This window comes from Bos mutus, chromosome 2, assembly GCF_027580195.1.
Source record: "Bos mutus isolate GX-2022 chromosome 2, NWIPB_WYAK_1.1, whole genome shotgun sequence".
Lineage (NCBI taxonomy): Eukaryota > Metazoa > Chordata > Mammalia > Artiodactyla > Bovidae > Bos > Bos mutus.
Genome location: NC_091618.1, coordinates 56,166,864 through 56,193,851, shown reverse-complemented (window position 1 = coordinate 56,193,851; position 26,988 = coordinate 56,166,864). Strand labels below are relative to the sequence as shown.

Here is a 26,988-nt window from a genome sequence, read left to right as displayed (position 1 = left end):
TAAAAGGGCTCCTATAGAGCAGATTACCAACAAGTGCATGTTTATTAGTTGATTTGCAAAGTTGGAGTTTAGGACCAATATGTAGAGATAAAAAGAGTTAAAGACACGGCAAATTAATAGGGCCCCCAATACGGTTTGTTTTCTAATTCATGGAGAACTATTTTTAAAAAATAAAAATCAGATATTCTTCCATTCAGTGATAAGTTCTTTCATTCACTGACAAGTGAACAATGGGAAAATGGGTTCAATTTATAGCAAAATGACAAAAGAAGGCATTTTCTGATAACCATGTTGGTACTGGAAAGCTACAAAGTCTGTTCATGCAGTAGCCTTCCCTAGAGATTTTAAATAACAGGAAATAGATTGAAGTGGTTCAGCTGTGGTTTTAAAAACCAAAGGGTGGGACACCCTTGGTAATCTGTTTTTGCCCTTTGGCTTCTTGCTTATAGATGAGAATATAGAAGGGGGAGAATGAATAGTGTTCAGTACCAATACAGCACTTTAAAATGGAGAAGCAATGGCACCCCACTCCAGTACTCTTGCCTGGAAAATCCCATGGACGGAGGAGCCTGGAAGGCTGCAGTCCATGGGGTCGCTAAGCGTTGGACACGACTGAGCGACTTCACTTTCACTTTTCACTTTCATGCACTGGAGAAGGAAATGGCAACCCACTCCGGTGTTCTTGCCTGGAGAATCCCAGGGACGGGGGAGCCTGGTGGGCTGCTGTCTCTGGGGTCGCACAGAGTCGGACACGACTGAAGTGACTTAGCGGCAAGATGATAATTATAGCACTTAAAATGACAAGCAAAAGACAGACGTGAGGTTTTAAATTTCATTGTACTTGTAGAGACGCAATGGAGTGAAAACTGCAAACTAGATGCCCAGTTCTAGAAGACTGGGTAAAGTAAGGTACATCCATAAGATAGGAAAGACCTACAGAAGAACAGTGAAAAACATTGCCAGGAGAAATGAAAGATTTAACCATATGGATGTTTTAGGTGACTGCCAGAAGTTTGGGGGTAGTGGAAGAGTGGGGAAGTTGAAATTATGTACAGCAAGATTGACTATAGTTAATACTGTATCAAATAATGGAAATACACTAAGAGAATAGATTTCTGATGTTCTTGTCACACACACGAAAGTGATACCTAAGATAATACTAATTAGCTTGACTGCAGTAATCTTTTCATTATGTACATGTATATCAAATCATCATACTGTGCATATTAAATATATATTTTATATATATATATATAAGAATAAAAGCTTTAGACTGTGGTTTTGTATCCTTTCCTCAAAGGTTTCTCTGCTTTTGCTGCTTCTGGTCCCATCCAGTCCAAATTCCCTCATATGTACAACACACTCTTCCCAAACCCAATCCCCTTCATCTTTAGAAACTGGTGATTTCAGCAAGAAAGTTTTATTATCAAAGTTGAGCTTATGGACGCTAAACTGCAATCGCAATGATGACATGACATTTGCTCCATTTATTTAGGATACTGATTGTAACAAGGAGAGATTCACATTTTCAACATCAACTACACTGTTTATTAAATGAGACACTGAGCCCCTACTATGTGCTGGGCTTGTGTTAAGCTCTGGGAATGCAGAGATGAACATGCCAAGGAGCTCACAGCCTTGGGGAGAAAACAGGTAAGTATGTAGACACATTAGTTCTAGCTATTTTCCATTAACTTTCTGCTGCACTCCACTAGAATTTATCAAACTCCTCTATTTTGTTATCCCACTTCCTGCCCCAAATGTAATCATTATGCATCAACATCATACAGTAACCCAAACTAAAACTCTCAATCATCTCTCATTTCTTGCTCTGCCATCTCACACATTTCATATCTATCCACTCATTAAGTGATACATTCTTTTACCAAATTATCTCACAACTCCAGCACATTTTTTTCACCCTTGTTATTGCCCAGCTCAACATCCCTTGAACTACTGCAATAATGTCTGGACAGGTCTCCATGCCTAAGTGTTCACCTCTGCCACTTTTTGCTCCACACTGTTGCCATGAAGCCTCTGCCTATCTGTCTATCATCTCTACCTCTTTCTCTGGGAAGACTATTTATTGTTTAGAGAAAGATACAGAAGAGTCTAGAGGAGGAGAAATACTGAGTTGATGGTATACTGAACTACAGAGAACCAATGAGATATTAATTTTTCCCAAAAAAAATCTTGACAGAAATGAGGTAAGTTATGAAAACCTGGCAAGTAGAAAACGCAGTTGGCTGGTATTTTTTTTAGTTTGATATGACACTGTTTATTTTCTCATTTCCACATCTTGCAACTGAGACTGAGATGACAGATTAAAGGACAGAAAATAGGCAGGTTCTTGACTCCCCAGGCACACAGGAGGGTCTTCATTGTTCTGGTAAGCATAGTTCTTGGCTACCTGTACCATGTTAGCACCTCACTGTGTACTCAACACACAGGAAGTGACGTCATTATGTCCTTGACCAAGGTAGCCAATCACAGGATTATGGTAATAAGTGCACCAAGTACCAAATATTTGGCTCCATTCAGTTCAGTTCAGTCGCTCAGTCGTGTCCAACTATTTGCAACCCCATGAATCGCAGCACGCCAGGCCTCCCTGTCCATCACCAACTCCTGGAGTTCACTCAAACTCATGTCCATTGGGTCAGTGATGCCATCCAGCCATCTCATCCTCTGTTGTCCCTTTTTCCTCCTGCCCCCAATCCCTCCCAGCATCAGGGTCTTTTTCAATGAGTCAACTCTTCTCATGAGGTGGCCAAAGTACAGGAGTTTCAGCTTTAGCATCATTCCTTCCAAAGAACACCCAGGACTGATCTCCTTCAGAATGGACTGATTGGATCTCCTTGCAGTCCAAGGGACTCTCAAGAGTCTTCTCCAACACCACAGTTCTAAAGCATCAATTCTTCGGCGCTCAGCTGTCTTCACAGTCCAACTCTCACATCCATACATTACTACTGGAAAAACCATAGCCTTGACTAGACAGACCTTTGTTGGCAATGTAATGTCTCTGCTTTTGAATATGCTATCTAGGTTGGTCATAACTTTCCTTCCAAGGAGTAAGCGTCTTTTAATTTCATGGCTGCAATCACCATCTGCAGTGATTTTGGAGCCCAAAAAAATAAAGTTTGAGACTCTTTCCACTGTTTCCCCATCTATTTGCCATGAAGTGATGGGACCAGATGCCATGATCTTTGTTTTCTGAATGTTGAGCTTTAAGCCAACTTTTTCACTCTCCACTTTCACTTTCATCAAGAGGCTTTTTAGTTCCTCTTCACTTTCTGCCATAAGGGTGGTGTTGTCTGCATATCTGAGGTTATTGATATTTCTCCCAGCAATCTTGTTTCCAGCTTGTGCTTCTTCCAGCCCAGCGTTTCTCATGATGTACTCTGCATAGAAGTTAAATAAGCAGGCTGACAATATACAGCCTTGACACACTCCTTTTCCTATTTGGAACCAGTCTGTTGTTTCATCTCCAGTTCTAACTGTTGCTTCCTGACCTGCATACAGATTTCTCAAGAGGCAGGTCAGGTGGTCTGATATTCCCATCTCTTTCAGAATTTTCCACAGTTTATTGTGATCCACACAGTCAAAGGCTTTGGCATAGTCAATAAAGCAGACACAGATATTTTTCTGCAACTCTCTTGCTATTTTGATGATCCGGCGGATGTTGGCAATTTGATCTCTGGTTCCTCTGCCTTTTCTAAAACCAGATTGAACATCTGGAATTTCACTGTTCACGTATTGCTGAAGCCTGGCTTGGAGAATTTTGAGCATTACTTTACTAGCGTGTGAGATGAGTGCAATTATGTGGTAGTTTGAGCATTCTTTGGCATTGCCTTTCTATACCCTGATTTTTTTTTTTTAAAGGAAGTAGTGTAAGAGATAGGTGTCAACTGAGCAAATCTTCTGCCTCCCAGGTCATTTCTGGAGAAATCAGTAAGATAAGCCCAGAAGTGAACTGGTGACTTGGTGAGAAAATAGCTTCTTCCCCAAACAATGAACTTTTCATTGACAAATTACAATTGATACCTTTAAAGTTATTTGGATCAAGTAAAGGCAATCATTCAATGCCTATGAACTAAGAACTTCCCAGGTGGTCCTAGTGGTAAAGAACCTACCTGCCAATACAGGAGACATAAAAGACACAGGTTCTATCCCTGGAGCAGGAAATGGTAACCTGCTTCAGTATTCTTGCCTAGAGAAACTGTATGGACAGAGGAGCCTGGTGGGCTACAGTCCACAGGATCACAGAGTCAGACATGACTGAATTGGCTTAACACACAGGCACTATGAACTAAATCTAATTATGTACTAAGTTTCGATAGCAACTTGATCATTATTCACTCAGATCACAGTTTTAAAGCTAAAATAAAATGGTTTCTTACAAACTTGGATTATACTGACTAACTTGTTTACAAGTGGATTGTTTATTTTTGCTCCAATTTTTATGCTTTCACTAAACTTGTAAAAAAATATTTAAAGCAGCAAACACTAAGGTAACAAGCAAGCCTTATAAATTACCTTGGTTTTGACTAAGTATCTCTTTGGAAAGTTTCCAGGTCACAGTGGATTCAGAAAAGTTTAACTAAGCTTTTCCTATAAGTCTTCATCTCCATGAGATGGGGACAACTAAAAAAAGAAACTAATTAAAAAAAAAATGCTGGCAGAATGATACAATTATTCCACTTTTAAGATGAACATCTGCTCAGCTTTTTCTTCAGTCACCATGATGCCACCAGCAAATGGAACCCATGGATAGTAAACATCAGCTTATGACACTTAACATTTTCATATCCTCTGCCCTAACTGGTATCTGTGTCTCTCCACCCACGTTCTCAATGGTGAGATTAGTCACCATACTAGGGGCTATAGAAATCTGTTTAATCATATTCTTGGGGGTGACTGCTCTCTCTGGGGTTTGGCAGCTCCTCTAAAAGTTTCTGTTACAGGCTGACAGACTCAGGCCTCATCCCTATGTCTGGAATTTTCATGATAGCTCTTGGATAAGTTTCATGAGCTTCATGTTTAGTTTCAGGACTTCTCTAGCAGTCCAGTGGTTGGAACTTCGCCTTTCATTGCACGCGGGTGCGAGTTTGGTTCCTGGATAGGGAGCTAAGCTCCCACATGTCTTGGGAGCCAAAAAGCCAAGAAACATTAAAAAAAAACAAAAAAACCCAGAAACAATATTGTAACAAATTCAATAAAGATTTTAAAAGTTGGTCTACATCAAAAAATCATTAAAAAAAAAAGAATAGTTTTTTTTTTTTCCTTTCCCTTGGGAACACTATAGCTAGGCTTTGTATTAGGGGAAATAAAACTTATCCAGTCACTAAATTTAGATGATTTGAGGAGAGGGAAAATAGGGGCTGGAATGAGGAAAGAAAAAGCTTTAAGTCTTAGGATAAATCTCCAAAATTGTTTTGCCTACAGCAGATAAGGGATGGATCTTTCTAGAGAGAAAGATTGCTCTATATGTGTTTTCAAAAAAACCTACATTCATGTCCCACTTGGCTTAAAAACCTTTGATGGCTCCCCATTGCCAAAGTCCAAACTGCTTCAGTTCAGTTCAGTTCAGTCGCTCAGTCATGTCTGACTCTTTGTGACCCCATGAACAGCAGCACACCAGGCCTCTCTGTCCACCACCAAATCCTGGAGCCTACCCCAAACTCATGTCCAGTGAGTTGGTGATGCCATCCAACCATCTCATCCTCTGTCATCCCTTTCTCCTCCTGCCCTCAATCTTTCCCAGCATCAGAGTCTTTTCAAATGAGTCAGCTCTTCACATCAGGTGGCCAAAGTATTGGAGTTTCAGCTTCAACATCAGTCCTTCCAGTGAACACCCAGGACTGATCTCCTTTAGGATGGACTGGTTGGATCTCCTTGCAGTCCAAGGGACTCTCAAGAGTCTTCTCCAACACCACAGTTCAAAAGCATCAATTCTTCAGCGCTCAGCTTTCTTTGTAGTCCAACTCTCACATTCATAGATGCTGCTGCTGCTGCTAAGTCGCTTCAGTCGTGTCCAACTCTGTGAGACCACATAGATGGCAGCCCACCAGGCTCTGCCATCCCTGGGATTCTCCAGGCAAGAGTACTGGAGTGGGTTGCCATTGCCTTCTCCCATCCATACATGACTACTGGGAAAATCATTGCCTTGATTAGATGGGCCTTTGTTGACAGAATAATGTCTCTGCTTTTTAATATGCTGTCTAGGTTGCTTAGCATGGCATTCAAAGTCCTCATCAGTTCAGTTCAGTCGCTCAGTCGTGTCTGACTCTTTGCAACCCCATGGACTGCAGCACGCCAGGCCTCCCTGTCCATCGCCAACTCCTGGAGTTTACTCAAACTCATGTCCATTGAGTCGGTGATACCATCCAACCACCTCATCCTCTGTTGTCCCCTTCTCCTCCTGCCTTCAACCTTTCCCAGCATCAGGGTATTTTCAAATGAATCCGTTCTTCGCATGAGGTGGCCAAAGTATTGGCGTTTTAGCCTCAGCATCAGTGCTTCCAAAGAACACCCAGGACTGATCTCCTTTAGGATGGACTGGTTGGATCTCCTTGCAGTCCAAAGGACTCTCAAGAGTCTTCTCCAACACCAGAGTTCAAAAGCATCAATTCTTCGGCACTCAGCTTTCTTCACAGTCCAACTCTCACATCCATACATGACCACTGGAAAAACCATAGATTTGACTAGATGGACCTCATACAAGGTCCTCATACAACCCCCTTTTAATGCTTGAGTGCTAAGCTTGTTTGAGGGATGGGGATTCATTCCCCTGTCGTGTTCCCGCTCCTGCTTTTCCTCTGTACATGATTCCCTTCCCTCCCTTCTTCTTGTCAGAGTTCTGAATCGTCCTCTTAGAACCAGCTCAAATGTTTCCAACTCTGTTGTGACTGTAAGAAATCCAAATCATCATTTGGAATTTAAATACATATAGACTATAAACAAATAATTATTTCATAAGAGGGAAAGAACAAATCATTACGGAGACTTGATACACTGTGAGAGAAGACTTAATAAGGAGGGAGAGCAATCCTGGCAGGCCTGGATAAGATAAAGGCCTGGAGGAATATGCAAAAAATGATCCATGAATGAAGTCTCAGGTGGGTGGGATCTTGAGTTGATCACCTGGGATTTCCAATTCAGTGTGATGTGCATGAGCATTGTGATGTACACTTTCCACCTTTTGTTGGCTGTCCCAGATTATGCAGCAAACAAAATCCTGACACCTAACTCACATTTCATCTTAGATTGCATGACTTGCAGGTCTCTTAGCCTTTGAAATGTGAGCATTTTGATATTGGCATCAGGTAATTATCTCAGAAGGAAAATAGGGATGTGTCCTGAGGATTTGGGAAAATAACTGTGGCATGAAAATGGCAAACTGGCTGCTGCCCATGTGTAGAAAATAACCTGAAGGACGAAGCTTTCATTTGGCTCCTTCAGAGGTAACACCGACTGGCTACACCAGGCTCTGTTCAGGTTGGAGGCTGAGGTCATCTCGTCGCCTCTCTTGTATATGGTGTACCGAGGGGAAGGAAGAGGAGTGAACTAAGAAAGCAGCACGAGTTAGAGGAGACCGTCTGGTAGATTCAGAGCCACTCAATAGTTGGAAAAAAAACCCAAACATTTTTCTCCATTATACTGCAAAAATGTGCTTCTAATCTTTCACCTTGTCGTGTTAAAAATCTCACTTTGCTCGATACTCAGAACCAACAGTAGGATTTTTACAGACTGGACCAGAAGGAACCACGGTTTACCCAACTTTAGAGGACCTTTCAACCCCAGCATGTATTTTTGTTCAGGCAAATCCAAACACCTCTGACAAAGAGGCCACAAGATTGCAGAGAATAGAACATGTTAGGTGTGGTTTGCACTTGCTCGTGCCCCCTCACTCATAGGGTCTAAAACTCTCACTAACAGACTCATTGCCCTGGTGGGTGAAAAATGTTCTGTAGGTGAGGGGACTACTAACCACAGAGTTGTCACCAAAACCCTGAACTCAGCGTTCTAATGGAGGGTTTTGTTTTTATTTTAAATCAGACAAGTTTGCTACTGTCTGTTTCCCCTTCCTGATGCTAATTTGTGATGGACAGCCATTGAGGGTCCTATACGTTAAAAACAAAACATAGGAGGTGTGAATTTTTTAGACTGTAAACTTCATGACTTCCTCCAATTGTATTCCTAGTGCTTAAGATGTAACTGATAATATAATAAGAACTTGTCTAATATTTGTTGACCAGATAATAAGATTGGCTATGTGATATTTATAAAATACTCAATACAAAGTGACAAAGTATGAAAATGGAAAGATACAATCATTTGCCTATTAGGAAACAGTAACAAAAAGAAAGCCACACAATACAATTTCAAAATGCAAATATAATAAACTGGTCAAAGAGGATATTTTATATGAATTTTTTAAAGTTGAATTCACCAATATTATTTTGTACTTATGCTCCTCACAACGTAGTAACAAATACACAAAGCAAAAACTTCTAGAAGTTCAAGTGTTGATAAACCCCAATAATAGAAAAGATTGACTCAGTATACCACTTTAAAAATCAATGGGATTTTCTAACAGGTTGCCCTGATTCTTTCTTGACTAACTACACTTCATTTAAAAATCAGAGTAAGCTTTGAAAAACAGAAATCAGTTCACGTCACACCTTTGCCCAAACCTCTCAATGGCTCCTCATCACACTCAGAATAAGACTCAGAATCTTGACAAGGGCCCACAAGATTCTGTACAAGGCAACCCAGGCTCACGTCTTTGATCTCATCACTTTTTTATTTCATGTTCTAGACACATTCTTGTAAAAACTATAATTTGTCTTAAACTGCTAAGTTTGATCCACAGAGTGAATAGTTTTTTCTGGTATATTATTGCACATTTTCAACCTTTCATGTACTCTATTTTTACTTTTTTGCAGTGAAACTTTTGAAATTTTATCATGTGTGCTTATCATCTGTGTCTGATTTCCTTTAGTAATTCCTTCTGTGAGCATACCATTGTAGATTTTGTATAGTATTATACAAAACTTTTAATTTTGCATAATAATTGAGCTGGGTATAGAATTCTAAGTTTCTGGATATTGTATTCTAGCACTGTGAAGATATTACACTCTTATCTCACTTGATACTCTTTTAAATTTGGCTTTCAGTTTTTCTCATTTCTAAGTAGGTAATATATTTGGGCTCTTTTGCTACTTTCAGGATCTTTTCTTTCTCTCTGGTGTCCTATACTTTCTTTTGATTTACTATGCTTGGGGCCTGTATTTCTAGACCTGCCTCTTGAGAAACCTATATGCAGGTCAGGAAGCAACAGTTAGAACTGGACATGGAACAACAGACTGGTTCCAAATAGGAAAAGGAGTGTGTCAAGGCTGTATATTGTCAGCCTGCTTATTTAACTTCTATGCAGAGTACATCATGAGAAACGCTGGGCTGGAAGAAGCACAAGCTGTAATCAAGATTGCCAGGCGAAATATCAATCACCTCAGATATGCAGATGACACCACCCTTATGGCAGAAAGTGAAGAGGAACTAAAAAGCCTCTTGATGAAAGTGAAAGTGGAGAGTGAAAAAGTTGGCTTAAAGCTCAACATTCAGAAAACAAAGATCATGGCATCTGGTCCCATCACTTCACGGCAAATAGATGGGGAAACAGTGGAAAGAGTCTCAGACTTTATATTTTGGGGCTCCAAAATCACTGCAGATGGTGACTGCAGGCATGAAATTAAAAGACGCTTACTGCTTGGAAGGAAAGTTATGACCAACCTAGATAGCATATTGAAAAGCAGAGACATTACTTTGCCAACAAAGGTCTGTCTAGTCAAGGCTATGGTTTTTCCTGTGGTCATGTATGGATGTGAGAGTTGGACTGTGAAGAAAGCTGAGCGCCGAAGAATTGATGATTTTGAACTGTACTATTGGAGAAGACTCTTGAGAGTCCCTTGGACTGCAAGGAGATCCAACCAGTCCATTCTGAAGGAGATCAGCCCTGGGATTTCTTTGGAAGGACTGATGCTAAAGCTGAAACTCCAGTACTTTGGCCACCTCATGCAAAGAGTTGACTCATTGGAAAAGACTCTGATGCTGGGAGAGATTGGGGGCAGGAGGAGAAGGGGACGACAGAGGATGAGATGGCTGGATGGCATCAGTGACTCGATGGACGTGAGTTTGAGTGAACTCCAGGAGTTGGTGATGGACAGGGAGGCCTGGCGTGCTGCAACTCATGCGGTCACAAAGAGTCTGACACGACTGAGAAACTGAACTGAACTAAAGGATATATGATGGGCTTCCCAGGTGGTGCTAGTAGCAAAGAACCTGCTTGCTAATGCAGGAGACATAAGAGACTTGAGTTCGATCGTTGGGTTGGGAAGAATCCCCTGAAGGAAGGCATGACAACCCACTCCAGTATTCTTGCTTGGAGAGTCCCATGGACAGAGGAGCCTGGCGGGCTACAGTTCAAAGTGTCACAAAGAGTCAGGCACAACTGAAGTTACTTACCATGCATGCACGTGGATAAATGACAGGATATATGACAGCCACCAGTTCAGCTGCTGCTCACAGATCTGTTTTATAGTTAAAAAAATTTTTGGTTCCATGTGTATGTGTGCATGCTCAGTTGCTTCAGTCATGTCTGACTCTTTGCGACCCTATGGAGCCCACTGGGCTCCTCTGCCCATGGGATTCCCCAGGCAAGAATACTGGAGTGGGTTGTTGTGCCCTCCTCCAGAGGATCTTTCTGACTCAGGGGTCAAACCCGCTTCTCCTGCAGTGCAGGCAGATTCTTTACCATTGAGCCACTGGGGAAGCCCTTTTGGTTCTATAACTTGCCTTAATTTGTGATAAATTTATCTATGCATTTAAAATCTATTACATTTTATCTAGCATTTTTATGTATTTTTAGTGAGACCATTTTTAAGTTTAGCTAGCTAGAAATAGAAGTTAATTGGACTAATGAAACATTTAGATTAGATATAAACAAGAGCGCTCCATATTAAAGTATATAGAACATTTCTCTCACTCAAAAATGTATAGTGTTAAATTCATGTATAAGGAAAAAAAGGTTGGAAATTAAGTATTTGAGTAAAGAATTTAGACAAAGAATAAACTAAACTGAAGAAATTAGATGGATATAGAACCAGATTGGTACATGATATATGTCCATTAGGCTTCCCAGGTGGATCAGTGGTAAGAATCCGCCTACCAATGCAAGAAGCACAAGAGGCAAAGGAGATGCAGGTTCAATTCTTGGGTCAGAAATATCACTTGGAGGAGGAAATGGCAACCTACTTCAATATTCTTGCCTGGGAAATCCCATGGACAGAGGAGTCTGGAGGGCTACAGTCCATGGGGTTTAAAAGAGTCACTGGGCGTGACTTAGCAACTATGCATACATGCACGCATGTGTCCATTACAAGTATGGACAAGAATACCAGAATTCTTACTTTACTGGGAGAATGTAAACTTGTATAACTATTTTTGGAAAACAATTTTGGCATGATCCAGTACAATTAAAGATAGACATAACCCAAGATTCATTGTTTCACTCCTAGGTCTATGTCTCAGAGAACTGCATGCACCAAAGGGCACACACAAGGATATTCAGACCACAGTGTCTGAAATAGAAGAAATACAGAAATAACCCAAGTGTCCATCAACAGTAAAATAAATAAGCTATGACATAGTCACACGATGGAATACTCTGTAGCAATGAAAATGAATGAACTACTGCTATATACACCAACATGGGTGAATCTCAGGAATTATGTTGCATGAAGAAAAGTCATGAAGAATAAATATGTGATCCTATTAATGTGAATAGGATAAAAAATATGATCCTATTTAAGTGGTATTTGGTAACTTGCAAACCTATATATCCTCTAAGGATGCCAATATATGGTAAACTGTAACAAAAAGAAAGAGACTGATAAATGCAAAATTTAAATTAGTGATTACTGCGAGTGGGGAGAGAGCAGAGAGGAACTGGGCGTGGGGAAACAGGAGGCTACTAAGATACTGATAGCAACTGAGTATAAAATGTCAAAAGTAGCCTGCTCTACTATCCATCCATATATATATATACACACATATGGAATGAGAGAGAGAGCGATGTTAGGAATGATGTTTATCAAATATTAATATGATTATATCTTAGCAGTAGATTTTGTATTATTTCATATTTTCTTTGCATATTTTATATTGCTTCAATTTTTTAAATTATGAATATGCACCATTTTAATTATTTTAAAGTCATTTTATCTGAGGAAAAGAGACAGTAGAAGGTTGCTGGAGGCTAAATGTTTGTGCCTCCCCAATTCATATGCTGTAACCCAACCCCCAAAAGTGATGGTATTTGGAGGTAGAGCCTCTGATAAATGATTAGATCGTAAGGGCAGAGCTCTCTTGAATGGGATTAGCATTCTTTTAAGAGAGAACTTAGAGAGCTTCCTTGTGAGGTTACAGTAAAGCTGAATCAGACACTGAACATGCCAGCACCTTGATCTTGGGCTTCCTGTCCAGAACTGTGAAAAATAAATGTCTTTTATGTAAAATTTACTCAATCAATTGTATTTTGTTATAACATCCAGAACAGACTAAGACCCAGACAGGAAGATGAATAAACAAGAGATTTTCAATAGAAAATTGAAGAACAAAGATCCAATAATCAAACTCCAAGGTGCTAAAAATATGTTAAAAACTCAACGCACAAAAACCTGCACATAAATATTAATATGAGTTTTGTTTATAATTCCCCAACACATATAAACTCACTGTAGTACCTCCATAAAAAGGAATTATCATTCAGCGATTTTAAAAAAGCTACCAAGCTACAAAAAGCCACAGAGGAAATTTAAAACATATTAATAAGTGAGGAAAGTCAATCTGAAATGTCTACATACTATATGATTTCAACTATATGACATTCTGAAAAAGGTGGAACTATAGAGTAAGAAGATTAGTCATTGCCAGGGGCTGGGGCGTGGGGAGGGAGGGAGGAATAAATTGGTGGAGCAGAGGAAATCTTCAGGGCAGTGAAACTGAAATAGCAGATCCAACACATCATGCACTTGCCAAAACCTACAGAACTGTACACCACAGAGAGTAAATGCTAATGCAATCTTGGACTTTAGTAACAATGTACTACAATAGGTTCATCAACTGAAACAAAGTACAGAAAATTGCCAGATAATAAGAGAAAGTAGGGAGAGGCAGGTGGAGAGAGAGCATATACAGAACTCTACTTTTTATTCAATTTTCCTTAAACCTAAAACTGCTCTAAAAAAGAAATTCTATTAGTTTAAAAAATAAGCCCCAAGAACAGAGTGAAGTGTTCTTGAAATATCTGGGCCAGATATTTATTTTTATAAAATCCTAACACAGTCCTTACTACATGTTCTGCAATTTTTTAATGCTCCTAACATCCTCGTGGGGTCGATACCACTGTGATTCCACTCATACTGCTGAGGAAACTGAGGCCAGAGAATGTGATCGTTTTGCCCTGGGCCACACAGCAAGCAAGTCATAGAACCAGGATTCAACCCAATACAGGCCTACCTCCTGACCTTGATCTGAGGCTGCCTCCCCTTAAAAGGACTAAGGTAACCTGGACATCAGTGTTCACTGCTTCCAACTCAGAGATTGCCTTGACTCTTGGTTCAGTGGTTTTGTTTAATTTGTCTTTTATAACAAGCCATCCCAAATTTTTATCAGAAGTAGGTGGGATATAAACGGTAAATTAAAATATTGAAACCGGAGACCTCAGTTGCTCTGACAACCGCTAAAATAAATTTACCTTACACCTGCTTAGTTCCCCTGGGATCATGTTGTTTGATCTTTTATTCTATAAAAGTTAAAACAGATTGCATTTAAAATCCCATAGGATGAAAATGTTCAAACCAGATAAACATAGTGTCAATATTCTTTCAGCAGCAGGTTTTTTGTTTTTTTTTTTTTCTCCTTCGTTTTGGGGGAGGGGATCTTGCTTTACCAAAAAGATTTGTCTTAATTGGTGATGTTCTTTATCACTATTTTCTATTGTTTTGAATTAATACAAATATCAATAAGTATAGTTTATAAGTCAAAGTAAAAGCAAGTGGTTTTGTCTATTCAAAATACCCTAATCAATCAAACTATTTTTGGAGTTTCTAGTTTGTAGTAGTTTCTAGTTTGCTTCTAGTACCACACTGGGTACTGGAGGGAAGAGGAAGGTCACAAAAGGATCCCAAATTTTTACTTTCAAAGAGCTTGTGACCTTCTTGGATACATCCCCCACAGACGAGAGGCTGGTTATCTTACGGCCCATGCTCCACAGGGAATGAGAAAAAGGGGTGAAGTACAGGTGAAGGTTCCCTTGCTGCCCTGGGGCCTTCACAGGTCCTCTAGGAATGGCTGGGAGCTGGACTGGAGGAAGAGAGATGGCAGAGCGTTCCTCGCCACCAGATTGTCACGGACAAAGGCTCAGAGTCATTCAAGAGTGAGCTTGCTGTGCTCAGGAACAAGGAGTAGATCTATGGTTCCTAGGGCAGGAATGTGGAGGAGTTTGGGGCAGTTTATTGAAAAGGTGAATAGAGACAAGATGCTGAGAGGTCTGTGACATAAGCAGAGACGTTTGTGCTTGAGCTGAAATGGGACTGGAATTACCACGGGTTCTTGGGCTCCCTCACAATCTTATCCCCACTCAGAAAAATGTTGGGTTGGATACTTACTCTTCAATAAGAAGATCCTACTGTTTTCTCTATCAATAACAAGGTCCATTTTTGAAAGCCTATTTTTTTTTTTTTGCCAGGATAAAAGCTCCAGTTTTTCTTATAATCCCAAATAATTATCCTCATTTACATGAAAAGATATAAGAATTTAGAAAAATTAAGTGACTTGCCCAAGGTCACATTTTGAGACTCAGAATTTCCAAAGACCATGAATCACCCATTTTATCCATCTATGTCCCTCTAGCAAAGACCAAGGGTCAGCAAACTTTCCTATAAAGGGCCAGATAAGTGTGCTTAATACAGACACACACACATATACATATGCACACATTTTTAATTTAGGCTGTAGGTCCATACAGTCTTTGTCACAACTACTCAACTGTGCCAGTGCAGTGCAAAGGCAGCCAGAGTCAATACATAACTAATTAAGTAAGTTACATTTCACTAAAATACAGAAATTTGAATTTCCTATAATTTTCATGTCACAAACTTATTTATTTTACTTTTATTTTTTAAACACTTAAAAATGCAAAAACCACTCTTAGTCATGGACCATACAAGCACAGGCAACAGCCACATTTGACTTGTGGCTACCAGTATGCCAAACCCCTGTTTTATGTCCATTGATTAGAACAATAGCAAATGAAGCCAAGATTAAATGTCTTATCTCTGGAAGAGATAGTTTGCTTTACACTGTGAAAAACTCTGTTTTGCTGGTAACAAGTTCATTTCCTACCCCGGCCTAGTCTCTTGCAAATTTGTAGGGGATTACAAAGGCAAAGATAACAGTAAAAGGACAATGAAAAAAAAATCCAATCCTAACAACAATAAAACATTAACAATTTAAAAAACAGCAATCCAAACAACAATAAAAAATTAATATCTATTTCCCTCTCACAGATGTTAGTAATATCAAGGACATTTCTATTATAGTCTAGGAAAAGTCTTCTAAAAATGCATTCATTGTTAAGTTTGAGGTTCTAAAGATGTATCACTAAGAAATGGTACATGTATATTTCATGTTCTCTAATATGTTGTATAAGCACTTTATAAATATTAGAGCAGTCCGTTCAGAGTTTGCTTCATTAGCATCTCTGCATTTAGGTCAATAATAGCCTGCTCTTAATTCTTTAGATCCTTGTTTCACTTATTCATTCATCTGTTTAATCAATGAATATTACACATCTACCATATGTCCAACTTTGTGGTGGTCACTGGGAATTCAAAACTGAATGTTAAAGTCCTTGCCTTAAGTAACCCACAATTTGAGGGAGAAGAAATGCAGAAGAAACACTAATGTAGAATACAGTAAATGCTACAGTACAGATGAGTTGCAGTTACGGGAACACCTTGGTGAACTTTTGGAATTAACTTTTGGAAAGGGAACCCTGGATGAACTTTTGGAATGGGAAGCTACAGGACACCAAAGAACGTTTTTGAAGGTGAAGTTTGAACCAAATCTGGAAGAAGACATACGACCATAATGCCTCCACCTATGAATGAAAACAATACCAACTCTGATTTGTTACATAGAAGACAAAGGCAAGAAAGGTTTGGAGGGACAGCTATGAAATGAGCATCTTTCAGATCCCTGTCCCAGACTCTCATCAATTTGATCTAACTAGTAAACAGTCACATGCAAATTCACCAACTTTTGAATCTTAAGATGCCCACAAAGGGGAGAGCATGATTTCTCCCCTTTGTGGGCATCTTAAGATTCAAAAGTTGGTGAAAAACAAACGTTGGGTAATGAAATAAAATTGAGCACAAAAGGTAAAGTCATAAGAGACTTCAGCTTTTTCCCTTTTAAATCTGATACAGAAATACAATAAGACTACATTTTTTTTAATTGAATTTAAGACTTATAAAGACAAATATTTTGAAAAAGTAGAATGCATTCTCACCTGAAGGACTTTCCTAATTCTTTTCAGATTGTGAATTAAAAGTAGGTTTTTCTCTTTGGAAACACGGCCTAACTGTTCATCCAGTTGTATTAACAAGTTTTGAAGAAGAATTGTTGCCATAGTTTCATTGTTAGATGCTGCCTCCCTAAAAAACAAAACTGTTATTACACAGCGGGAAACAACTTATAAAAATGCCTACTTTTTACCATAATCATTTTAAAGTGATAAATATATCCCACAGTGATAAGCATTTAATGGTTTTAAAAATTAAATTGTATACACATGACAGTATATTCAACACCACTAATCATTAAGGAAATGCAAATCAAACCAGGAGATACCACTTCACACCTATTTGGATGGCTATTATCGAAAACACAAGATAAGTTTTGGTGAGGATGTGAAACTGGAACCTCCTTGTATATTGCCAATGGCAGTGGAAAACTGTATAGCCAGTGTAGAAAACAGTATGGCGATTCCTCAAATTATAAAGATAAAATTACATACAATTCCACTTCTGGGTAGATACTCAAAAGAACTGAAGCAGGGACTTGAGTAGATAATTTGTACATCAACATTTAAATCAGCTTTATTCACAATAGCTGAAAGAAGAAATCACTCAAATGTTCATTGAAGGATAAATATAGAAATGCAGTATATGCATACAACAAAATATTATTCAACCTTAAAAAGGAAGGAAATTCTGATACATGCTATATGAATGAACCTTGAAAGAATATGCTACATAAAATGTTGGTCACAAAATAACTAATTTGGTGTGACTACACTTATATGAAGTACCTAGGCTAGTTAAATTAAGAGACAGAAAACAGTGGTTGCCAGGGGCTGGGGTAGAAAGAATGAGGGGTTATTATTTAATGAGTACACAGTTTCAGTTCAGTTTTAAGTTGAAAAAGTTCTGGAGATGGATGGTGGTGATGGATGTGCAACAATGTGAATATGCTTAAGGCCACTAAGCTGAACACCTAACAAATGTTAAAATGGTAAATTTTATGTTATGCATATTTTATCACAATAAAAATTTTAAGAAGACAAAAGCAAAAAAAAAAATTGTACAAGGTGACTGGAGCTTCCAAAAATGTTTATAAAACATATTAAGAAAAAATGTTTATTTTATTGAGTCTATGGTGGAGAATTGATATAAACAATAGACTTACTTCTTGGCTTTTTAATACTTAGAAAATCACTGGGGGTTGGCTTATAAAAACAAAGCACTAGAACCATAAAGGTTTAATCTACAATGGATGAAACCAGAAAGGACAATGATTCTTCTCCCTTAAGGAAGCTTTCCAAAGCCTCAAAGAAAGTTCTGTACCTGAAAAGAATGTATCTACTGAGTTAAAAGTGGACCATAGAGTAAGTCCATGTGTAAGTCCTCTAGGGAAAATACAATAACATTTGATCCTACCAGTCCTGATTTTCAATCCACTGGGCCAGCAGATGCCGAATTTCCATAGGAAAGTTGTCATCATAGAATTGATCAACTTGCTCCAAAAATTTTATTTCTAACTGTTGGACTTGATTCCACTGAGACATGCTATAAAGAAGAGGAAAAAATAGAACTTAAAAATAATGTTAATTAAGAACTATGGTACATGTTTTCTTTTCCTTTTTTTTTTTTTTTTTGGATTTCGGACAAAGACAATGTTATCCATTAAGTAACTGGAGAAAAAAAATTTATTTTATAGTCACTCAATTAAAGAAAACAGAAACAAGAAAATGTTTTCAATCCAAAGATAATGCAGTTCTGAGCTTTTTCCTAAGGCATTCCTAAGGAAGGAAAAAGGATTCTTTTTCTACCCTGAGCCATATTTTTCTTTGTTCTAAAAGAAACGCCAGATCCACCTTCTCTAGAAAGCTTTCATTCCCCCTCAAAACCCCTCACATCTGTCTACACAGATATGTGTATTCTCAACAATCTCCTTCCCTAGTCTGTGCTCCCCCTCACTATTAATTAGACTTTGAGCAACTTGAAGGTAAACAACAAACTAAACTATATCTCTTAAGATTCTCTTAAGGCTTTATATGTGCTGCAGCATCAGTCATTCAGTCTTTCTGACTCTTTGTGACTCCATACACTGTAGACCACCAGTCTCTTCTGTTCATGGAATTCTCCAGGCAGGAATACTGGAGTATGTTGCCATTCTCTTCTCCAGGGGATCTTCCCAAACCAGGAACCGAACCCAGGTCTCCCGCATTTCAGGTGGATTCTTCACGATCTGAGCCACCAGGGACACCTGATGTGAGGACTACCCAATAAAAACTTCTTTTATATAAAACTGTCCAATCCCTTTTTATTCCAGATTTGTCTGGCTTCTAGAATCAGTCATATTCCTAGACTTCTAGTCTCAGTCTTACCTATATGAAGAGTTTCATGTGGGCTTTTCTTTCAGTTCAAAATACCTCTGAACAAAGAAATATTTTCACTTCTCTCTGGAATGATCAACTATTGCTGGGCAAAGCTTTTAAAGTCTACTTGTAATCAGTCTCTGATGTGTATCTGACAGTGGTTAAACCCTCAACATACTGAAGAAGAAACCACTTGATGCAGTTGGCGGTGTGTCATAAAACAAAAGTATGTGTTTCCCCAACATAACCCCATTCTGTCCAATTTAGAAGCTTTAGACGTATTTCTTAACTCAAGGAAATGAATATGACATCTCTCCTTGAAATTACAGTATTTTATTTTTCCCAAAGTCAAATTTTTTATTGTTTTGTCACTAATTCTAGATCAAACAAAGAAACCTTTTATGTGATCAATCACAATGGTGTTTCAACTTACCCTGTAGGTATATTAAGATTTCCTTTTGCTTACAGAACATTATGATGATAAATTTCTCAGGTTTCAAAGGGAACCATTTCAGGAGTACCTTTTGTATTTAAAAAAGATTAATGCCAATGTTTTGCTAAACGAAAGTGACTGGAAAAAATTTTTTCACTTTCTTATCATTATATTTATACATATAATCCTAGGCAAAAGTGCTCAGTAAGTACTCATTAAGAGAAGAATGAGTGGGTCTCTGGATGCTGTAAATAGCACAGGTGGCTAGTATTATTCTGACTTTAAAATGAAAAGAAAAAAAAATCTGAGGGACACATAGGCAAAATGACTTGCCCAAGACACACAGCTCCTAAGGAACAACCTGAGGTCTCCTGACACTACACATGGTTGTCTTTCCTGATGTTGGGTGTATATATATTCCTCTCAAAATTGCAACATGTGTTGCCATGCTACTATCCCCATGGCTCTGCTCTATCAGTTTATTCTAGTGAATGATAAAAGAACAGGTGCTGAGAATAGCATTATAATTGTAACTGCTACTATTGTTCAATCTCTGCTATGATCTGGATGAAAATCTATTTTCTAACTAAGAATTAACTGGACTGAACCCATCCTAAAGTTAGATCACTCCTAGGATCTGAATCCACCCTCCAGAGAGATGAACACAAGGCTGAACGGGGGAAAGACAGGTTTATAGACTCAGGACACTTTTTTCTGTTGCAGCCTCTAGTAATGTCTTTAAAGGACCTAAAAACACCTTCACTCTCTAAGGGCTAATTGTTCCCATCCCAAGAAAACTACCGAGCATTTCTTTTGAAGACTGAGTGCCTGCCTAGTCTCTTTGAATGCCTGGCCCTAGAAGAAGCCTGATAAACGGGCGTTTTCTCCCACCGCCTGGGGGCTAACGCTGCCGCTTTGGGGTTCTGTGAAAAGGGGGCGACTTACCCTAAAACATCACTGCTCTTATCAAAGCCTCAATCACTGGCTACCTCCGTCGCGGGCTTCTGGCTGAAACCCAGGCAAGCAATCTAATGCCAAGCATGAGAGTTAAGAGCCGCTGGCTAAGAAAGTGAAGCGGAGGGGCCACACTCGGCGTGGACACACCCCCGCTGCAGCCACAGCGGTCGCACCCACCCAAGTTCACAGTCTCCCGGGCAGAGTGCCCGGGTCTTGCCGCGGAGAGACCCGCGCCACCGCGAACCTTTGAATCATGGAGTCGACCGCTTGTTTCTAAAACTACTCTTCCTCAGCTAGATTACCGTGAAGTAACTGTCAATACAGCACGGGTGCGGCAAAACCTCAGCAGCGTCCTGCAGAACCACGTCCTGGCCCGCCCTCCTCCAGAGAAGCCACGCCAAGGTGCGGTCTGCCTCCTTACCTGGCTCCCTCTGCCCGCGTCCCAGGCGGTGCTCAAGTCCGGGATGGGAATCGCCCAGCGCGGTCCCCCAGGACCTAGCCGCTGACGCCTCCGTCAGAGGGGATTTGCATTTCTCCTCCTACTTGAGGCTTTCCTGTGCGTCAGTGTTAGAACCTCCGGTACTTTACTAGGGTCGTTCCCACCCACTGCCTATTCTAGAAACGCTAAAGAGCAGAAACAGGTTGAAGCCACCACGCGGGGCGCCCTCTCCTCATCCCCATCAATCACTCCAGCCACTCCCTGTGGCCCGAGGGTGTCAGGAAGAAGAGGGTGGGTGGGGGCCACACTCTCTTTTTCTTCCGGTTTCCCCAGACCGAGAGCCCCTGCAGACTTACTTGTGCCGCGCTTAGTCGCTCAGTCCTGTCCGACTCTTTGCGACCCCATCCATGGACTGTAGCCGGCCAGGAGGATTCTCCAGGCAAGAATACTGCAGTGGATTGCCATGCCCTCTTCCAGGGGATCGTCCCAACCCAGGGATCGAACCCAGGTCTCCCTCATTGCCAGCAGATTCTTTACTGACTGAACTATCAGGGAAGCGCAGACTTACTTGCCCCGACCTAAATTCCTGGCTTCCCGGCTTCCTCCCTACAGACTCTACTCACCACGGTGGCAGCCAGCCCCAGGGATGAAAGGAGTGGGTCGCCAGGATGAAAACAGCCAATGGAAGACTTCACTGTGCGCGGATTCTAACAGGGTCTGCTCACCAGCAGACGAACCTCACCCAGCGGCTGGAACCAGCTCCTGCGCAGGTGGACACCTGCCCTTACCAGCCCAGAATCATCCGCCCCTACCCAGTAGCTACGTCTGGTTGCAAGGGGATGTGTTTCTCCCTCTGTGAGGTGGACTGGTTCTAGAACCCCAGAGCTGGAGGGAGTCTTGGCCTCATCTGGTTCTGACTCCTCTTTCCTATCTGGAGAGACACGGGGCCCAAAGAGGTGACCCGAGTTACTCAATGATTTACCTGCAAAGACTGGATAAGAACCTGGGGAGTTCAACTACCTCCTAAGCGCTGTTTTCTTTTCATCTCTGAGCCAGATGTTAACATCCCCTGACATGCAGTAAGAGTTCTACAAACGTTCAGGAAAATAAAGACACAAAAACAAAAATGGACGATAGACTAAAAGAGGTAGAAAGAACGACTCAATCTGTTTATGCACATGCCTGGAGAGATCTGCCAAGGTCAAAGCCCTTGCTTCACAGCATGGTGCTAGCCAGCATCACAGAGGATTCTCCTCCTCTTTCAGGAGATATCATCATGTGATTAAATTTACCACCCCTCTCCCTCACTTACAAAGAACAAGTCAATCAACCCCAAAGTCAAACATCTAAATTCAAAGTCATCATCTAAATTCATTTGTCAGGTAGAGCTAGTCCTGGTTGCTTGCTCACTGGGCAGTTTCCAGGAACTTATGCTGCTCTGTCCCCACCTGAAAGAAGTGCCTCATCTGGGCTGCTCCAGCAGCCATGAGGCAAAGCCTGGTTTTCTTCAGGGGACACGGACAGTGCCTTATAGGAAAAAGTCCAAATTCTTGGCACTCAAAGTTCTGTTCAACTTGGTCCTAACCTCTTTCAGAAACTTCTCTCCCCCACCCTCCTGGCCCACCCTGAGAGCCCATGATCTGATGTATCAGTCTCCTCTGCTTTCTAGATTATCCTCTCATATTTTAGTACTGATGCTCCCTTCAGCTGCAGTTTCTTCCCCAACTTGTCTACTCACTGAAATCCTCTCCTTCTCAGTGAAGATTTCACCAGTGACTCCAACCCTGTAAGCAACTTTTCCCTGCTCTGAATTCTGATCATGTCCAAGCTAATGCTGTCCAAGAGAAATAAAATGCAAGCAACGTATGTTCACTTTTCTAGTAGCCATGTTAAAAAAGGAAAAAGCAACAATTAAATTACTTTTAATACTGTAAATAACCCAATACATACAGAATATTAACATTTCAGCATATAATCAGTATAAAAAGTTATTAATGAGAGACAGCATTCCATATACAAAAGATCCCACTATATAGCACAGGGAACTATATTTAATATCATATATATGTATATTATATACAAAACTGATTCACTTTGCTGGGTACCAGGAACTAACACAACATTGTAAATCAACTGTACTTCAATTTTTTAAACTTAAAGAAAAAAGAAGACTGAGAGAAAATACTCCTTACTTCATACGAAATCTTTGAAGTCTGGTGTGTACTTGCCATTTTAGTTAGGAGTCTCCACATTTCAAGTGCTTAATAGCCACATGTGGCTAGTGGCTACCATATTGGACAGTGTAGAACCAGCCCACTCATTTAACACTTTTCACTTCCTGCCTTACAACATTAGTCACACTGGTTTTGTGGGTCTTTATCATCATTATAGTCAACTATTGAGTGACTGCTATAGAAAGCTGAGAGTTTGTTCCCTTCTCTTAAAAACCTCACCTTGGGATACTCCCAGCAGTATTCCAACTGTTTGGTCTCAAGACACCTTTATACTCTTAAAAAAATTGTTGACAACCCCAAAGAACTTTTGTGTATTTCTATTCTGTATTCATTTTTAATTATTGTACTCAAAATTAACTCTGAAAGTTAAAACATCTATTCACTTAAAATTATAGTCATAAACCCACTATGTGCTAAACATTTTAAAATGGAAAACAAGCATATTTTCCAACAGACAGGCAAAATAGAAGATTGGCATTGATTTACATTTTTAGAAATCTCTTTAATGTCTGATTTGAGAAAAGACAGCCACTTCTACATTTAATTTATTGCAAAATATTGTTTTGCTTAAAGTATCTGGAGAAAATCTGGACTTACATAGATACGTAACTAGAAAAGGGAAGAACATTTTAATCTTTTTCAGATAATGTTGGTATTCTTCTTTGGTACCACACCAAAACTCAACAAGTGGTAATTCCTTAGGAGTTAGTTGTATTGTGGAATGTGAAGCCATATCAGCAAACTTTACATACACTGTTACATTAAAGTCCATTGGTATACCTTGTTTTTTGAATTGAACTCTTAACACACTCAGAATTTTGTAATATCACACATTGTTCAGTTTGGAAAATATTGGTTCACTGAATTACACAACTCTTCCAAATGCTGACACATTTCAACATACAATAACAGAAAATCACAGTAGTTAACATCACTACTGATCTCTTTAGAAAAGTGTTTTAAGTATTGTTGTTTAGTCACTAAGTTGGGTCTGACTCTTTTCAACACCAAGGACTGTAGCCCACCAGCCTGCTCTGTCCATGGGATTTCTTAGGCAAGAATACTGGGGTAGGTTGCCATTTTCTTCTCCAAGGTATCTCCTTGACCCAGGGATCAAGCCCCTGTCTCCTGCATTGGCAGGCAGATTCTTCACTGCTGAGCCACCAGGGAAGCCCCATTTTAAGTATTAGAAAGCTGTTAAATTCGTGATGACAGATACAAGTTTTCCAAACTTGCTTAAAAGCTCCGGTTTTGTTAATGGCAACAAATATTGCCAACTGTTTTCCTTGAAGTGATAACTCACTTTGTTTTCAGGAAAATGTCTTCCAAATACCCAAGTCTTCATAGCCATAGTCAGTCATTTTTTTCAAGTAAAAATGGCCAGGACAGTGGGTGGACAACTTAAAGAATCACATAATTGCTTTTCTTTGAAGTGACCATTGTATATTAGTATGTGTATGTCCCATTTCATCACACAGAATATTAAAGACACATGGATTCAAGATCTGAGATTTAATACAATTAATATGTTTTCCTACTTTTTTGTAAATTCTTAACTCACACTGGCATTTAAAAAATTTTAGGGGTTTCCACGGTGGCCCAGTCATTAAGAATATTCCTTGCAACACAAGGGACACTGATTTGATCCCTGGTCCAAGAAGATCCCACATGCCACGGAGCAACTAAGCCCGTGCACCACAATTACTGAGCCCACAGGCTGCAACCAACTAGAGCCTGTGCTCCACACGAGAGAAGCCGCCACTATGAGAAGCCTACACAGCACAACTGGAGAGTAGCCCCCACTCTCCAAACCTAGAGAAAGCCTGTGCACAGCAACAGAGAGCCAGCGCAGCCAATAAATACATAAGTAAATAAAAACTGAAGTGCGTGGTGGTGAAGGATGCAGTGAATACTAGGATAATTTGGCACCACACCTTGGTTCATTGTAAGGCACCAAGATTACCCATCATGGCTTTGATGCTATCAGTGTAGATGTCAACAAAGTGAAAAGGCAAACCAGTATTATTATGAAATAGTGCTACCCTGGAGGACAGCCTGAAAAGACCTGGAGGACTACTCCCAGGGGTCCTCAGACAACACTTTCGGAATCCTTGCTCCATGCACCATCTCCTGTCTACTGTAGTCAGTTACCCAGAGTTCTAGATCATGAGGGAATCTCCACTCAAATGAACAGTCTCTTGGTTTCATACATACACTTAAATTCTGGTTCTTTTCCTATTTCACGAACTAAGCCAGGCTTCTAGGAAAGGGTATCCCTATATCCCCCTTGCTTCTCTTTCTTTGAATTAAATCTAAAAAGCTAGGTCCCCAATTTCTTGACACTACACTGGCCTTGGCCTCATCAGCGCCTCGTCAGAAACAAACAAAACAAAAACAGAAAACCTCAAACCAACCTTCCCCAAAACAATTCAAAGCAAATCAAACAAAAGCATTCTAATGTGAAATCCCCATAAAGTTTCCCAAACCCAAAGACCTTCAGAGATTTCTCTCCGCTTTAAATTGTCCCCTAACTGCCCTCTTATAAGCCCTACTGCTGTTTTGTCTTGTTGTCTTTCGTCTCATCTTAAGACGGAAATAACAGATTATAGACTTCCTGAAATATAGATTCTAGTACTCATTTTGCCACTTTCTAGCAGTACAAAGTTGGATTAGCTACCTAACCTCTGAGTTCCAAACTACCCATAAAAATGGCAATACCATAGCCCATACAAAATTGCTGAGAAGATTCAAAGGTCTAATGTCAGGAATGAGATAAGGAAAAATGCTCAGTAGCTATTGTGAATAGAATAATAAACATAGCCAGATTGTAAGAAACTTTGGAGGTCACTAGGTTAATAAACTCCATTTTCCCTTCCCCCTGGTTGTACAGACAGGGTTTCAAATGGAGATGGGATGAAGACAGGTAAGGTGAGGTAAACAGGTTCACATCTGTAAGTCGGTGGCAGAGAGGATTCAGTCTGTTCTTCTGACTGCTTTTTCCGCTATGCTCAGGAGATCTGTTTGTTTTGGAGGCCGTGAGACAGGAAGAGAAGGGGTGTCACTTTCCCTCCACGGGATACAAGCCACCTCCACCTTCTCCCCAATTCTTATACAAAGAACATAAACATTTGTTTGTTTTGATTTTTGTGGTGGCACCTTACCTCTCTGTCCAAGCTTCCTCTCTTGTGTGTCCCAAGGGAACAGGGGTAGGTTAGCTGATTGGACCAACAGAATACATACACACAGAAAGATACACTGGATTCCAAGGTAGCTAGTATCAAATGAGCGGTACACAGGATTATTGGAACAAGGCAGTCTGGTGTGGGTCTTACCAGCTCATCTGTGTAGGTCACTCAAGCTCAATCAAAAAACAGAGACAATGCCTTGTGCTAAGGGTTTTAGTTCAGTTCAGTCGCTCAGTCATGTCCAACTCTTTGCGACCCCATGGACTGCAGCACGCTGGGCCTCCCTGTCCATCACCGACTCCTGGAGTTTAATCAAACTCATGTCTATTGCATCGGTGATGCCATCCAACCATCTCATCCTCTGTCATCCCCTTCTCCTCCTGCCTTCAGTCTTTCCCAGCATCAGGGTCTTTTCAAACGAGTCAGCTCTTCACATCAGGTATTGGAGTTTCAGCTTCAGCTTCAGTCTTTCCAATGAATATCCAGGACTGATTTCCTTTAGGATGGATCTCCTTGCAGTCCAAGGGACTCTCAAGAGTCTTCTCCAACACCACAGTTCAAAAGCATCAATTCTTCAGCACTCAGCTTTCTTTATAGTCCAATTCTCACATCCATACATGACTACTACTGAAAAAACCATAGCCTTGACTGGTTGGACCTTTGTTGGCAAAGTAATGTCTCTGCTCTTTAAGATGCTGTTTAGGTTGATCATAACTTTTCTCCCAAGGAGTAAGCAT

The 26,988-nt window shown here is 40.2% G+C and overlaps 1 protein-coding gene across 1 annotated transcript in view; it reads right to left on the bottom strand.

Annotated features, from left to right (window-relative positions):
- STAT4 (signal transducer and activator of transcription 4) overlaps nucleotides 1-20,947 on the bottom strand; it is a 105,318-nt gene extending 84,371 nt beyond the window's left edge. Inside the window, exons 1-3 of the mRNA XM_005902977.3 lie at nucleotides 20,815-20,947; nucleotides 18,063-18,191; nucleotides 16,634-16,778 (exon numbers count right to left, since the gene is read on the bottom strand). Of these exons, the coding sequence (XP_005903039.1) occupies nucleotides 16,634-16,778; nucleotides 18,063-18,190 (273 nt within the window). The 5' untranslated portion in view covers nucleotide 18,191; nucleotides 20,815-20,947. The remainder of the gene's footprint in view (nucleotides 1-16,633; nucleotides 16,779-18,062; nucleotides 18,192-20,814) is intronic.
- Nucleotides 20,948-26,988: the final 6,041 nt, after the last annotated feature.